Source organism: Hipposideros armiger, unplaced genomic scaffold, assembly GCF_001890085.2.
Source record: "Hipposideros armiger isolate ML-2016 unplaced genomic scaffold, ASM189008v1 scaffold_199, whole genome shotgun sequence".
Classification (NCBI taxonomy): domain Eukaryota; kingdom Metazoa; phylum Chordata; class Mammalia; order Chiroptera; family Hipposideridae; genus Hipposideros; species Hipposideros armiger.
Genome location: NW_017731549.1, coordinates 1,220,262 through 1,237,887, shown reverse-complemented (window position 1 = coordinate 1,237,887; position 17,626 = coordinate 1,220,262). Strand labels below are relative to the sequence as shown.

The window sequence follows — 17,626 nt, the reverse complement described above, 5'->3', positions numbered from 1 at the left end:
GAAAGAGAAAGGTAGAAAGCAAAAGTAAATTAAAATTTTAATCCCTAAAAAGTAAGAGTGGTTAGAAAGAGAATAGATTATCTTTTAAGCAAGGAGTGAATTTTGTAAGTTTTCAATTAGCACACCAAAGAATAAATAATGTAGTTGCACGTACCTGGTACATCTGACACATGAGTAATACAGCCACCCACATGAAATGAAAAACACTGTTCAGGAACATCCAAAACATCCAAGGTGAACAAGTGGCAATTTGAGTGATGTATGTCCAAAATCCATCCTTGGTGTAAGTGGTCTCACAGTGGAGTCCCCAGTCTAAAATCAGAACAGATGTGCTCACATTTACGCAGTAATTATCCAAGTACCCCATGCAGGTATTTGTGGTAGGCACCAGTTAAAAAACATGATCCAAGGGTATAGCTTTAATAAATGACATTCAATGCCATTTTTTTTATACTCTGAAATAATCTAATTATTAGTGGAAAAACATATCAAAGACAGCAATGTAAAAAGCAACCAATCTTAACAAAGAATTGTACTCTAACAATATATAATTTTTATTTGATGGGTATTTCTTACGTAAGTTTGAGGAGGTAGCCTTCTTTTTCATTAGGGCAATAACAGAGGTTATTCTTAATATCTGTCGAACTAGGAGGACCAGGAAATCACCCTTCCAAGGCTTATTTTTAAGCTAGGATAATACATCTGTATGCTAAGTACCACCAAGTCCTAAAGCATAGTAACTAAAATATTCCAAATTTAAACTCTTTCCAAATTACGATCTCAAAACAATAAAAACTCATCATTTCATCTAAGATACTAAGCACATATGAGCAAGTGAATTACAACTTATTTTTAAAAGAGTAACTTCTAATACCTTTCAATATTCACTAATAGGCAATACTTGTTATACCTGAGTCATCAAAATATTTCAAGTTCTGTGCAAACTAAAGTTCAACTATATTTTCCCAACTGTTTGGTAAGGAAAAACAACTAGCACAATCATAAAAATCTATCACCTACCAAAGTAAAGCAAGCAAGTGATGTGAAAAATGTTGGTGTACTTTACCCACAAGTTTTTCAAAGTCTAAAAGTCAACACGTTTTTCAGGAGACAAACATATTAAAAGGTAGTTAACTGATCATTCTGTTGCTTATATTATATGTTGAACATGTTTGATAGTTCTATTATCTATTTTTTTCTTTATGCTTCATTGCAGTGAGGTGCTCCAAACCATAATTTTAGTTAAGATTTTTGTCATCATATTTTTTGTTAATATGGGAAGCATGATATGCAAACGTTTGTGTTTTAAGAGAAAAAGCTAATTGTACTCACAAGAAATACAACCATAAATCATCCAGCAGATCATAAAAAGCAAGAAGAATAGGTAGCCCATGAAGTATCTATGGTTGCCTGCACCTAAAGAACAACACAGAAAGAAGCAAATTTTTCAGCTAGGAAAAAAACAACTGGAAATACACTAGGGAGGGTTGGATGAGGTAGGGGGGATTGTCATGAAAGGTGTAACTTGGACAATATCACATAGATTAATTACTTTAGAAAATGTTCCTCAAGAAAATAAATGTTTTAATAAAAGTCCTAAAATAAGAATGCTTACAAATTATACACACACGATGAGACTAAAGGCAAGAGCCCCAATGAACCAAATAAATCAGTATTCTGAGCTTTAATCCTACTGTTTGCCTTGTGATGTTTAAGATAACCCTATTTTAGCTTTACTTTTATAAACTTTATAATCCAATTTTTCAAAAGCTTCTGCCCAACAGAGTCACCCAATTTTTGTAATGGTTCCTTGCTGTCACCTCTTAAAATTCCCAGGGCCATCTCTCAGATCACTTAGTTCATCTCAGATTACATCATTCTTGAACACAGAGGTATGTAGAGTTCTTAGCTGTCATTCCTCTCTTGAGTCTGTACGTAATATCCTTTCAAGTATTTTTTACCCTCTCTCGTTTAGCTATAAACCAATACTATCTGCCTCCTTATCAATTTCACTATTATCCAATGGAGAAAACAGGAAAGCACAGGTATGGAAAAAAACTGAGAGAAATGATATCAATCCTTTCTAGACAATGATTTTATTATAACTTTTTCTTCCTCTCACTCAACTGAGTTGCTGCTTTGTCAACTAGAAGATAATTAGGGGAACAGGAGGGTGTGGTAGTTTACAAGAATGAATTTTCTACTCTCTGCTTTAATATTGTACTTTATTAATTACCTAGAATAAGTTAAATGAACAATATATTTAGAAATTACTAATAAAACTTACCTACACAGTTACCCACCCATGGGCAATGATGATCAAATTTCGCTATACAGCGGTTGCACACACCACAATGTTTGGACCTCACTGGTTTCCGTATCTGTTAATAGGCACGTAAAAGATTATGAAAAGCACTATACCTCAGAGAGGAAAGCTGAACAATTATTTTCTCAAAATACAATTATGAAAAAATAAAGCTATACTTTTTGGAAAGATTTACACCAAGGTTTCCAAAGGGAAAAAACCAAACAAAAATCACTATTGTTTGATTTAACAAAATATCAACTGCAACAACAAAGAAGAAAAGGATAAGGTTCCTCTACTCTAGAATACAAGCTCTTAAGAACGGAGTATAACTGGCAATTTGCAAACATGATTAAGAACCAAACACCAATTAGCTGTTTCAATGAATGGTACTATATTTAATTCATATCCCTCAAATTTCTGAATAAAAACATCACTCTCCAGGCTTCTAAATTAAAATTTATTGTAATTAATGGTCGTGATATTAATTGCTCTTTAATAAAATGAAATTTTTCCTTAGTAAAAGGAAGGTGAAGTCAGAAGTGAATAAAAAAGGCTTTTAAAATTCAAAATCATTTAATATATGAGTCTTTGCAAAGTGACACATCCAGTATAAAATAAGTTTACACATCTTTTTCTTTTGCAGTGCCTCCTGTGAACTTAGATTAAGGTACAGCTTGTACTCTGCTGAAATGCATGGCCATATCTACAACATGCTTAGGAAGTTTAGGTAGTCCCTACTTCTTGCAAAAACAAACGAAAAAACAAACAAACAAAAAACCCATAAAATACATTATTGAGCTCCTGACAGGCAATATGAATTCATGTTTATGATGTCTTAATATTTTAAGTGTTGTGAAATGTTTTACTTTACATTATTCTAAATCAGCCAAGTGAATACAAGAACTCATTCGTGATCTTCGAAGGACTGGTAGGTCCCAATGCTGGATGCATAACAGAGAGAATTATTAACCCAGGCCAGAAACAAAATTTATAACATCCTTCATTGGTGCTTCCACAAAAGCAATGCCATTTCCCTAATAGTTTGCATAAGGTTATACACTATTTTGCAGCACTAAGAAAAAGGCACAGGTGGACTATGTAGTTCTTACGTGTACGTAAATGATCTGTGCACTAAAGAAAAGGGCAAGTTATTCTTCAGCACAGGTATGAGACTAAATCTATTTAGGACAAAGCAGCAGGATGTATCAAACAAATTCTACCCCCACTGCCAACCCTCAGCTACATTCCCCCTTTGGGAATTCACTTATCAGTGAATCCTGAACTAAGGACTGACACAAGGCTCCTGAATATAGTAAGTCTCCTCAGTTCACTTACAGAGTAATTAACTTTCAGGAAATTCTAATCTACACGTGTCTTCTTCGGGACTTGTTTATTTATCAAAGTGAAGAATACTCATACAATGACAAATACTTCTGAATCATTTTATAATAGGATATGTTCTTTACAACACTAAATTATCCAGAAGTACACAGCTTACAATAAATAGCATATAATGTTTATGCTATGATGACAAAAAGTCTTGTTCTTGCCATTAAATATTTATTTAACAATGAAACTGTATTGAATGACTATAAAGAATTTGCCATATGACAAATACATCAGCAATGCATTCTTGACTTTAAGAGACAGAATATTTCCACAGAATACCAGCGTATAAAAACATTCTAATGTTAAGAATGCCAATCATGTAAATTATGCACTTTAAAGTATAGAAACAAAAACCTTTTTAAAGAATGCTTAGAAAATACAAAAGAATTTAGTCAGCACACTAAAGCTGCTACAAAGAGTAAAGCAGTATATATTTTGAATATTTGAAATCATTATTGTTTACTCAAACGTTAAGTAAAACAAAGAATCTGTAGCATTAGAGCTCAGTTTCAAAAAGTCATTCCACAACCCTAAACTAATTATTTTACTATTATTCAAATGTTAAGATACTAGTTCAGTTGCAATGTATAACAAAGGTATAAAAGAGTGTTTAGTTTCAAGTATGATTTGAGGATATTTCAATTTCCACGTATAAAAACATGGTGTAATCATTATAGTAGTTCATATATTTTTCACAAAAACTAATTATAAAAATTAAACAGAAAATAATGAAAACACTAAACAGTATTATTCTATAAAAATTCGATGTCTATAATCATAAAACATCAATATTACTATATCTGATTCCATAAGTAAATGCTATTTTATTTCATATATATCTTTATCTATGACCTGATTGAAGATGTCAACTTTTAATATCAATGATGAAACAGTACTCAAAGTTGCATAATACTCTAATACAGATTGAACCAGTTTAGAGGCCATGTTGTCTTAAAAGCTGTGTAATGAATTTTCCCACTATGACCTTTAAATATAATACATTTTCTTAAAATGTAATTAGAAAAGCTATATTATTAGGGAATCATACTAAATCTTTGATTTTAAACACTTCATTACTTAGTTTTTTATTTGTTGAATTACACTTTAAGAGAGAGAAAGAATGAATACAAATGAATGGCATCTTCTGAATCAAAACTGTAGTCAAGTCCTACCACCCGTGGAAATAAATACACTGGGAAGGAGACATCATTTTTCCATCTTTCCTCTTGGACCACGGTCTACCACTTTTTTGGCAGGCATGAAATGTGCTCAGCAAAAGGAACTGTTCTCCTTGTCCCCACACCCTCTATGTTATGCCATTGCTAGGGGAGGATAGAGGGAAGAATAAAGAAAAAAATACTACCAAACAGGTACTGCAGAATATACTGAGGTCCAGACTTCCTGTCTCTGCAAGTTCAACTATTGTCTGTGAATTAAAAACATATATACATTTTATTCAAAACTGAACTATGTTCACCTACTATTGTGTCATCAATATCAATCAATAAACACGATGTTCATCTTTAGTTAACCAATGTTTTCAGCTCAAATAAAACCTTTTGTTCATTTACTTCTGCTATTCCATTACAGTATGAATATAGAAATTTTATTTCTTGGATATATGAAAAGGCAACCCTAAACTTAGTTATGGAAATATTCCTGAGAATAAAACTAAGTTACCTACCCTAATCACTGGTCTGTATAGGTTCTGATAATTAAGACATGGAAATAAAACTAAGTCCAATAAAGAACTGAATCTTCAGAACTGGATTATGACTAAGAAAACCTGGCAAACCAATTAGCAGTAATGTCTGAAGAATACTGTGACATAAGAGCAACAATCTCTAGGTAGCCTGGAAATGGGGATTAGACCATAACATGTCAGTTGTTTTAGTCTACGGTAGACACAAATAATTCATCAGGATTTGTTTTGCTTTCAGAAACTGGATAAAATAGCTCTTAAAGTAATCTAACTGCCTCTAATCCAATTCTCTACTTACTTGATATCTTTGGATTATAAATTTGGTTTCCTAAGTACCTGCACTATAGGTGAGGGGTGCCCTGGATCATACTATATATACAAATATTTCAATTATTGGAGCAATATATCTGCTTTATGTGCCAATTTACTGGCCTTCCATTTTACACAGTCATTCAATGTTTACTAAATGCATATTATTTGCTGAGGGTTTACAGAGATGTATAAAACACTGTATTCATCCCATAAAGCAATCACACAGCCTTATAAAATCAGAGAAACATAAAACTGTAAAATGTCATGGAAGTGTAAGGACACGCATCACAAGAGCACCAAGCGTAAGCACCAACTATACATCATCTATTTGGTTTGAAACTTCTTTAAATTCTGTAAGACAGTTTCTTCCTTTGTACTCTAATATCTGCTATAAATATTGATAATTTGGCAGTGAAATACATGACTAGTCAGATTGTATCTAGCTACCTTTTTCTTTTGTTCTTCTGTAGCTTTAATTATCCCTGGATCTGATTTCCAAGATTTCCCAAAATTGTAGAAAAGTGCAACACTATTGGCAAGGAATGGAAGATGGATAAATAAAAAGTTGAGATGTGCCTAAAGTTAAGGAATCTAAAGAACCAATGATAAATGTACTCTTATAGGTAAACTTATAATTCATAAACTTTTACCACAAAAAAAAAACCCACCTACCAATCAAAAAATACAAGCTGGTTTATTTATTACATCAAAATGGATTACATCTAATATACAAACTGGTTTACTATTACATCGAAATATAGATTACATCTACTACACAAGCTGGTTTATTTATTACATCAAAATAGATAAGCTGGTTTACCTATTACATTAAAATAGGAACATTTTTCAATATGTTCATAACTAAATGTAAAAAGTAAAAATGTGAATTCTTTATAAACTTTAAATCATGTAGGCTTGTCTTATTTTTAAAGTCAGTGAATACATTAAAAATTCATGGAACACATCATTTTAAAATGATCATTATTTCTTTTGACAAAAATGAAGAGACTTTTCATGTTCAAAGTTATTAACATACTACTTTATTTACATGCATTAAAATCTTTATAAATCTACCAAACACTTCAGATATCACAGACATGTATTTAAAAGGTTGTTTTTAAATTCTTTCCATTGCCTTTTTGGAACACATTCAAGTTGACCTTAATTTTAGAAGTTATTTATAAAGTTGCTTAAAACAGAAATAGTTTCTACATTCACATTTTTCTATCTAACAAAAATAGATGAAATGTACTAGGCATTTATAAATACAAGTGTCGAATTAAAGACTATTTTAAGTAACACTAGGGAAAAAAGGCAGTGTTGCTACAGCAATACATTTCTGAGACACAGAATACCTGAAATACTCAGAATTCATTTTCAAGATTTTATGTGGATACAAGTATCATAAAATAATTTTGCAAGAATTTTGGACATTATCACATATACACACTGTTTACATTTCTTATGAAGCACAGAAAAAGAACAGCTTCTGGAATAAAATGATCTTATATTTGTTTGGTAAATGCCAAACCACTAATAACCACTTAAAATACAGGAGGAAGAAAGGAAGAAGAAAAAAGGTAATTAATCACCTGCATATACGCGTAAGCGATCTTACTCCAGTCCCCTGTATCTCCCAACTTTCGCCATCCTTATTTCAGAAAGTGCACTGGTACAGACAGAGTAAATGGGAGGTCAAATTTTCAGCTGTTCCAACAGCTAAAAATACCTTGAGAATAAAGCTGGCTAAATGTGTGTGAAAAGAATGCTGAACACTGGCAGTTTTCAGGGGCAGTAACTTACTTATTGTCACACTTTCAAAAAGTTGGTACCATGTAAATAAATAGGTCAGGTTCTTATAGTCTAGATGAAATTTGCAGGGAACTAACTACTAGCTCAATAACTGACTACACATTTAAAAGGGACAATCAGGAATTAAATATCAAAAAATGAACTGCAAGAGTTTCTTTGCTTGTTCTTTTAAAAGTAAAGAGATTAGATATCTTCAAATGGTAGTTTGAACTTGGCTTTAGCAATAGGTCAGACCAGCTAATTTTTAAAATTTAACTGAACCAGGCAGTCTATAAATGGCATGGTTATTTTTTGTAATAATAAAAATAAAAAAGGTTTAAAACAACCCTTATCCAGAAAACATTAAGAAGTATAAAGACAAAACCAATAAATCCACAACCCAGAGGTAACTTCTTTTGGGGGGACACTGCATTTTTTTATCACAGTTGGGATCACAATGTATTTATTAACATTAATAAAATAAATAATACATTATCAACTATGTGCCATTTAAGCTGCAAAAGAACTTTATGATAAATCCTGCTATCCCCACTTTACAGATGATAAAACCGAGGCAGAGGTTAATTAGGTAGTCCAAGATTACAGAGTGAACTAGAGGTACAGCAGGTATTAAAATTCAGTCTCTTATTTTCTATGCTATTCTGACTCCCCAAAGTGCTCAGCAGAATGCCCTAGGTCATTAAATATTATGGAAACAATATTTTTGGGTGTGAACATTTTTAAGGCTTGATATATATTTTCCATTGTCAGACTATTTATGATAAACCAATGTATAACCCCACTAGCAACACATATTTGATTATTACATTTGCATTACCACTAAGTGAAGAAAAATACGCTGCCGTGTTAGAAGCAAAAGTGTTATTTTATTGTCTTAATTTGCACTTATGCTTAAACAGTCTTCCAATTAGAGATTAAATAGATATTTGTCATCAATATTTCCATTTAAATATTTATGAAATCTTTTTTACATTTAACTATAATCTACTTGAATGTTATTCTGATGCCTGCTGTGAACTGCATCTCTAACTTACCATAACACCCCACAAAATGAACCAAAAACAGCAAGTCAAACCAACTAACTGACCCACAAAATACCAGAACAGCTCTGGAAAGGGGACAAGCCACACTATACCATAAAGTTCAAACTAGACTTCAAGGACAGAAGGTTCTGGTGAGGCAGGCTGCCTGGGGAAGTTTTTAATCCCACCTCCACCTGTATTAATTAGCGTAAAAAATGTAGAGGAGAAGACAAACTCAGAATTCTCACCTACCCCTATGCCAAATTCCTATGTTGCAGTCCTAACCTCTACTGTAGCTACATCTGGAGATAGGGTCTTCAGGAGGTGATTAAGGTTAAATGAGGTCATAGAGGTAGGACCCTAATAAGACAGAACTGTGGCCATCTAAGAGGAAGAGAGAGAGAGAGATCTCTTGCTCTCTTCCTGCCATGTGAGGACCTAGGAGAAGGTGGCCACTTTGGATAAACCAGGAATGTCAAGGTTGATACTGCAACTGAGTGAGGCTAGGGTGTGTTGGGGCAATGACTTCTCTATAAGCAAAAAGGAAGAGACCAACCCCTCCTCTCATGTTATTCATTACACAAAGTAGTTAAATATACATAAGAACTTAAAAAAAAAATCTTCAATGACTTCAGAGAAACTTTTGCACCTGTTCACAAAAAATAAAAAAAGATACACATACAAGAATATTTGTAGCAATACTGTTGGAATTTACAGAAGTTGATGACTGGATACCTGAAGATAGGTATTAAAAAATTTAGAGGATATTAGAAGGAAACTAGGAAAGAGACACAGAAAACTGAAGAAGTCTTAAGAGTAAACTATAGAAAAAAATGCTTAAGAGGAAAATGCATAGAATAGTAAAAATGATAATTCTGCACTCTCTTCATTTTTACATGTGTAATCATCCCAGGCTCTAGAAGTTCTTCATACCTATCTTTACTTTAAAAACTTAATTGAACTCAAAACCTGAATGAAAAAATAATTTATTTTTACACACATAATTTCTAATAACCTACATCAATAATTCAAAAGTGGTGCCAACCACAGTTGACTGTACTGGCCATAAGAGTAAATTTTATAGTTGATTATTATAGAAGCAGCATGATCAAGGTACAAAATTTTCAAATAAATAAAGGGACAAGAAACAAAATAGAAGCACTCATGAATCAACATCCAAAGATAACCACTGCTAAAATTACATGTACTCTCTTCCAGTTCATAACCTTTGTGCATTTTGAAATTAGAATCACTCTTTAAATATAATTTAGTGTTTTTTCACTTATCATAATCCTAAGTATCAGCCCATATCATTAAGTCTTAGAAAAGCCCTTTAATGGCTATTTTATCCCATACCAGATGTAGTGTAACTGATAAAAGCATTACTGTCTTCAGGCTGGATGTTTAGGTTGTTTCCATTTTTCCCTATTATAATAGTACTATAATAAACATCCTAGTAAATCAATCTTTGATCTTATCTCTGATTACTTACTATGAATGATTAAGAGATCAAAGGGCATTTTTAAAGCTCTTTCTAGAGGATGCCAAATTGCTTTACAGGGAAGTTTACAAACTTAACATTATGTTCAGAGTATGAGGATACTGGAGGACACACTATATCCGGTTGAAAGGCTGGGTTCTACGCCAGGCTCTTGATAATCACCTACCTATATGACTTTGAGCAAGAGGCACAATTTCTCTGAATCTTAATATTCCCATCAGTCAGAAAAATAGTTTTACAAATATAATTCTTTGAGACTTTTATAATCTCAAAGAACTGTTCTGAGAACCAAGTAAAATAACATCAAAGAGCTATAAACCAAAAGCACTGAATAAATGTATAGAGCACAATGGGAGGATAATTATTTAATGACAGTATTTAATGACAGTAAAAAAGAATAAGAACATATTTATTAGAATAGTTTATATCAACATAAAATTTATTATCACCATAAAACACTTATTTAGTTGGGTATCACATTATGAAGGACATAAAATAAAGGTGACCGTCATGCCTACTCACACAAATTTATTTGTAACCCCCAGTCAATACTCAGTGTTTGTGCAGCCATTTACGGATCTGCACACTGTGGCACATAATATGAGTCACCCTACACACCCAGTCCCAGCTGAATTGAACAAGGTGATATTCTGCCTTCTAATGTCAGTTCTCATAATCTAAACAAGTGTCCTTTTCATGGTCTATTTATGCCATATTTTTCAAATTTTTGTGCTTTTTGTTGGTGATTCTGCCTTTTAAAATGGCCTCGAAGTGTAGTGCTGAAGTGCTGTGTAATGTTCCTAAGTGCAAGTAAGCTGTGATGGGCCTTACAGAGAAAACACGTGTGTTAGATATGCTTTGTTCAGACATGGGTTAGAGTGCTGTTGGCCACAAGTTCAAGGTTAATCAACAACCAATATTAAATTTGGTGTTTAAACAGAAACACATGTAAAAAAAGATTAGGTACCAGGTTAGTTGAAAAAAAAAAAAAAAGTTACTTACAGGAATCTAGCCTTCTTTTTCCTGGAGGAGCAACAGGTGTTCACAATGACTTTAATAAATAATAAAAGCCGACTAATTCTATTTTTTAAAACTAGTCTCATCAGCTTTCATTACATACATAGTCATTAACTGCAATAGCAAACTGGTAGAAACAACAGCAAGGAGACTGAAGTCAGCAAAAGAGGTAGTCCCTGATAACACTGCCACTTTATCTCTGCACCTTAATCAATACCTTGTATCATGAACCCCATGGCTCTGTCCTGTCTAACATCCTTTGTGTGTCCATTATAAATTAACCTGGACTTTTTACTGTTCCCTTCCTAAAGGTTTCTTGAGTATCTCTCTCTGGCCTCAGAAATTTAATAGTGAAAAATAAAAAATATAGCTCTGAAATCATATAGAACCTAGAGATATGGTTCTTTGATAACACAGAAAAGTGTAAAAAGATTTTTTTCATAATCAGAATTGAAAGTTATTTGTGATTTCATTCCACATTCCATGAGTATTAGACATATATACACAAACATTCAAATATGTAAATACACATTTAAAGCCCATTGAGACACAAACTTAGATCTAAAAAGTCATATATAAATAATAACAGGTAGTTATTTAGCACTCTACATGTCAGGTATGTCCTAAACTATATTAATCTTTTCAAGAATTCTCAGAGACAACACTATGATCATCCCTCCTTTGCAAACAAGTATAAAGCATAGTATTCTCATACTACAATTTTTATTTGAAAAATTAACATGTCCAATTTATCCAGTGTATTTAAAAATTAACTATATACCAATCTAATTTAAAGGCAGAATTATTCAAACAGGACAGTTAAATAGACTTGATAATTCTGGCTGTCCCTTTAAAAGCTACCTCTCACAGTCTCAACACCCCAGCTCTGGAAACTTGCATTATATATATTTTTCTTTTTTACTATATCCAAATAAAGAAAAGAAAAAACATTTTCAAAGTATGCTATGTAAAACTGTCTGGTATAAAGTTTTCATTATTCGGTAATTTACTAATTTTCCTGCTTTTTTCCACTTACATGTATAATATATTAAGAGTTCAGCAACAGTCTAAAATTATTTTGAGACAGGAATCTAAATTTTTTTTTGAACACAATTTACTATCCAATTTAGGAAATAAAGTTAGAAAATATGTCTGGCATAATAAAGTTATTTCAGTGGTCAGTGCTTTTTTATAAATTTAAAATAGATGAGGTAATAAAAACAAGCAAATCTGTTTCACTCATACTAAATGTCCCCATAAGACAATTGTAATGCTTAATCTTTGAAATATAACTTTTATGTCAAAGTATAACACAAGGCAGAATAAGCTAGTGAAAACTGCCACATGGAAAAATTCCAATAGGTATTTATGCTAAGAAGTATTTAAAAGCACTATACTTTCTAAAAGTAATAATGTAATGCTATAAAAAATACAAGAATTACAAAGTAATCATATAACGCTATAAAAATATAAGAATTACAAGCTACAATTGTGCTTTGTGCTCAAGAATAAGCATGTTTTGTATTTCAACTATAACACAAGACAACTTAAAAAGAATACAGTATGATAACATGCAAGACTGTGAAGTGAGACCAAGTATTAATTAAAATCATTCAGGATAGTTATAGTCACAGAAAACCGATCTCGTTTAAAGCACATCTTATATCCTTTATGGTAATGTTTTAAAAATGACTTAACAGACACTTATGAAACATGTGCTTTTATTATAATAATTCAGACTTATCTTACTGACCGAACTTTTGCCATGTAAAAATATCAAAAATTGACATTGGCCTTCTTTGATATATACACATGCACATATACTTTTACAATTTGAAATTATATTACTTTTTAAAAGCATACTACCTTGAAATAATTTGCTTAAGTTAGCAAATATTTGAAGATACAGCATTATATGCTTTTCATGAAGCAAGAGAGAAAATTGACTATTACCTACCACAGCAAAATGAGTTGTAAAATTAAGAAAATATTTAGAGGAACTAGTTTGATATTAAAACACAAAAATCACAGTTTAGAAGAAAGATTTAGGATATGTGTTATAAAATCAGACACATATATATTTTGATCCCAACTTTACCAGAGGCTAGCTGTGTCACGTTGGGCAAGGATAACCTATTTGAGCCTAAATTTTCTCATCTTTAAAATGGAGATAACAATGCTAACATAAAAATGTGTATTCAATCAATACGAAGTATTTAAGAAAATGCCCTTTAAACACTCAATAAATAGCAGCTATTATTATTATTTATTTATTATTTAATGCAGCTTTCAAAAGCAATCTCTTCAATATGAAACATTTTAAAAACAATATTTCATTAATTCATACTTATTTTTCTAGAAATACTGTTCTACTGTAGCTAATCATGAGTAGTTCAATTCTAATGTTAAATTATTATTAAACATTTATTTAATTAACCAAAAAAAACTGCTTTAGCTACAACCTTTATAACCAAAGGATATCATTCCAAAACCAGAAGAACCACGTCACATACATCCAGAATTTGGTTGCCAAATAGATTCCAAGGGGCAATGCACTATGCATTGAGTGATCAAAAAAGGATCTGTAAAACACAAGTTTTACAAAATTTCAACTGTATATTTCACTGTAAAGATGAGTATTTACATATTTAAATGAAAATAACACACATTTTGTATCATAGTCTGGTTTAACCAAAATCTAGAAGTCTGGATGCTTAAATACCAAGACTATTTTCATAGTAATCAATAACAAATGAATTCACAGCTGAATGACTCAGCAAGATTTTGAAGGTCCTTTTAATTCGCCAAAAGTTAAAATTATATTCCACTTAACTTTTCAATTTCAAAATTTCAGTATACTCCTATGTTCTTAAATCAAAAATTCAACTTTAGTATAGTAGCTCTATCATTCAGCTTATTATATTCACCCAAGATGTATTATAGTTTTGACAAATAAGTACAAAACAATCCTCAAGTTTTCCTGTTTCATCATTTCTCCTTACCTACATATTCCTGTTAAGTTGGTACATCTTTTCAACTGCTAGATCAGTGAAATTGAAAGTCATTATTTACAGTATGTAGAATTCAGGAAAAATAAATATTAATAAATTTTATCAAACATAAGCAGGATCAAGCATCAATGTAGGCTAACTAGAAAGTCTTGGTGAATTCCTATCTGTTGCAGCCCTCAAAGCTCCTAGAAACACTAATGAGGTTAACTGCCTAGAATTAAGCCCTTTCCTGACTGTCAACACGTTGGTGTATTACTAGCCATTCTCATCGCTGTGTGAATTATTTTCAAAACTCCTTTTATCAAATTCTGGTAAAGCCCAAGTACTAAAGGAGTGGAAGTTAGGTGGGAAGTTCTGGATCTTAGACACCCGCCCAGGTTTGCTGGATGGGCAACTTTAGGGCAATGGGATCTAAGGACAGAAGAAAAGGAATGATCATAATATTTAAAGAAAAAAGGAGAAAATTTAAAAAAAATAATAAACTGAGCCTACTTTATATGCTTAGACTTTACCTTGCTACTAAAATCAAATCTCTTTCTGCATACTGTCTATGACCACAGAAAATATAATTTTTATGGAAAAGTAAGCTCCAGCATTATACTTACCTAAAATAAGCAATATGTATACCACATTTAGAGTTCAACAAACTCAAGTCCACTTCTATTGAAATGTTCTAAAATTTGTGTCTTTGCCTTAAAAACTAGATGCTAGACTGTCATTGAAAGCACCTTTAGAATCAGTTTAACAATGTTAAAATTTTAAAATATTTCACATATAAATTTGCCAAAATTCTTTAACATTAAATTAAGATCAAACATGTTACATAAAGGCAGTGTTCTAAACATACAAAACATTAATTTTATATAGCAGTATCCAAATTATATTCTTTCATGTTCAGTTAAAAATAGTTAAAAACAATACTTACTTTGAAAGGAACTGTACTGTAGCCCAAACACCACCATACATTAGCCCTTTAATGAGCCAAGAATCAATATTTAGGTCTGCTATAAACCCAACCAGCCAAATAACTAGGAAAGGAGTTCCTAGCATTACTTTCTGTCGAAATTCCTGTACAGAAAAAAACAATTAGTCAAAAAGTTTTGCATGTTTCAAATAACCTCAATGTGAACAATTTTTAAGTTACCTTTGTGAAAACATGCAATGGAGAGTGAAATTTTTCATTCAAATATGCTTACTATATGCAGATACTATTCAAGGTGTTGGCCTCTGTCTTCTGCAGACAGGTAATAAATAATTTTAAAGTATTTGGTTAAAATGCAGAAAATGAGAACAGAAATTATAGAACTGGGTCTAGGTATTCACCTAAACAAGAGAGCAGTACCATCTGCTAACATGTGGACAGGCTAGAAAATGGTATATGATGCATTCCATCCCGTTTTACCAAGACATTGCTAACCAGGGACAAGGACAACAGAGCGACTGATGGTCTAAGAACTCTATCAGATAAAGGAACCAAGGATGCTTAGTCTGGAGAAGACATTTTGAATGATATGTATAAACAGTATATTAAAACCATATAATGAGATAGAGAATAAAACCAATCTATGGGGTACCAGACGCCACACAATGGAGAGAATATGTGCCTCTGAAACATATCAAAGCAGAGTACTTAATACTCCAGAGATAGTTCCATCTCATCTTTATACCAGTCTGGTTGTTAGAAAGTCCATACTTCTAAGTATAAAACCCTATCTACTTCCTTACAACATCTACCACAACTGTATTATCAGAGCAACACAAAGTAAGTCTATGCCTCTTCCATATAACAGCCCTTCACAAACTTATAAGCAGCTATCAAGTTTCTCGAGTTACCTTAGGTGACAAAACTATATAAGATATTCCAGCTGTGATCTAACAAAGCTCAGAGTGTAAATAAATATCACTTTTCTCCTTGAATACTTGCCTGTCTGAAAGCTAAGGTTATATTACACTTTTTTAGCACCGCTTTTATACTGTTGGCTTCTAGTGAAATAAATACTTTTTCATATAAATGGCCAAGTCTTTCAGAATTCAACCATTGTAATTCATTTTCTGAACTAAATGTGTAATTTTAACTTAGATTAATAATTAAACATATCAACTTCAGAGTTTAATTTTATGCTGCAGTAAAATAACTAATCCTTCCAGTTTGTTTTTGCATCTCCAGTATGTGCGAATTTTATTTTTTTTAATTTTTTTTAAAGATTTTATTGGGGAATTGGGGGAAGGGGAACAGTCAAGTTGTTGTCCTTTTGTTCTTCAGTCTTAGTTGTGGAGGAAGTCACTTCACGGGCCCATGTTGGTATTATCATTGCACTCTTCCCAGGTGTGGCAGTCGCTTGCTGGCCACTGGACAGCTGCTCACGGCGGCTCACTGCAGCTCACGCCCACTGCCGGCCAGCGCCACTGCAGCCTATGCAGTCGCCAGTGACTCACAGCAGCCCAGCTCCAGGTAGAGCTGTTGTTCATCATCTTAGCTATAGAGGGTGCAGTGTCACTGGCCCTCATGTGGGATCTGAACCGGGGCCCTGCTGCTCAGAGCTGGTGTCCCAAAGCAGCTCTTAACCAACGCGCCACTCAGCCAGCCCATGTGTGCATTTTATATCAAGACATTAGAGAAAATTTATAACTGGGAGGAAAAAGTGTGTAGCAGGTAAGGGTGGGTTGGGTGTTGGTAGGACAGAAGGTGGACATGTGTCATTTGAAATAGTATTTTCTAAATTATCTGTAATCGAGATTATTTTTAGTCAAGATGTTTGTTTTCCCTCAGCAATAACCACACTTTTTCACTATTAAAAATTAAGATAAATTTACATATAGTAAAATTTACCCTTTTTAGTGTACAGTTCTCTGAGTTTTGATTAACATCCACAGTTGGGTAACTAGCACAGAAATCAAAACAGAACAGTTCTATCAAGCCCTGAAATAACCCTGTGCCCCCACTCCCAGCCCCTGGCAAACACTAATCTGGCTTCTGTCCCTATGCTCTTTCCTTTATAGGAACGTCATATAAGTGCAATCATTCTGAATACAGTCTTTTAAAGTCTGGCTTCTTTCACACAGAGAAGCCAGTCGATGTTCATCCACGTTGCTGTGTGTATCAGAAGTTCGATCCTTTTCAGTGCTGAGTAGTATTCCATTATAAGACGCATCACAGTTTTTTAATCTATTACCCCAACTGAGGGATTTAGGGTTGATTCCAGTTTCTGATGATTGTGAATAAAGCCACTATAAACATTTGCATACAGGTTTTTGTGTAACATAAGTTCACTTCACTTGGATAAATACCTATGTATGCGATTTCTAGATTTTTTTTTCCAAGCTGTCGTGTACCATACATATTGTAATAATTCTAAGTCTAATACTGATGCACTGCTTTTGTAGATACAAGAAATTTATTTTCTCTTATATTTTATTATTATGGAAATGTTCAAATACAGACGGTGTCAAAAAATGTATACACATTTTAAAGGAAAAAACAATTAAAATTACACTGATGGTAACCACTTTGAGCATCTCTTGTAATTGCAGAAGTCAAACATGACTTGTATT

The 17,626-nt window shown here is 32.6% G+C and overlaps 1 protein-coding gene across 1 annotated transcript in view; it reads right to left on the bottom strand.

Moving 5' to 3' along the window:
- ZDHHC17 (zDHHC palmitoyltransferase 17) overlaps window positions 1–17,626 on the bottom strand; it is an 89,820-nt gene that overhangs the window by 10,235 nt on the left and 61,959 nt on the right. The window contains exons 9-15 of the mRNA XM_019653203.1: window positions 15,000–15,142; window positions 13,545–13,645; window positions 6,159–6,283; window positions 5,061–5,123; window positions 2,288–2,381; window positions 1,333–1,416; window positions 155–312 (exon numbers count right to left, since the gene is read on the bottom strand). Coding sequence (XP_019508748.1) covers window positions 155–312; window positions 1,333–1,416; window positions 2,288–2,381; window positions 5,061–5,123; window positions 6,159–6,283; window positions 13,545–13,645; window positions 15,000–15,142 — 768 coding nt within the window. The remainder of the gene's footprint in view (window positions 1–154; window positions 313–1,332; window positions 1,417–2,287; window positions 2,382–5,060; window positions 5,124–6,158; window positions 6,284–13,544; window positions 13,646–14,999; window positions 15,143–17,626) is intronic.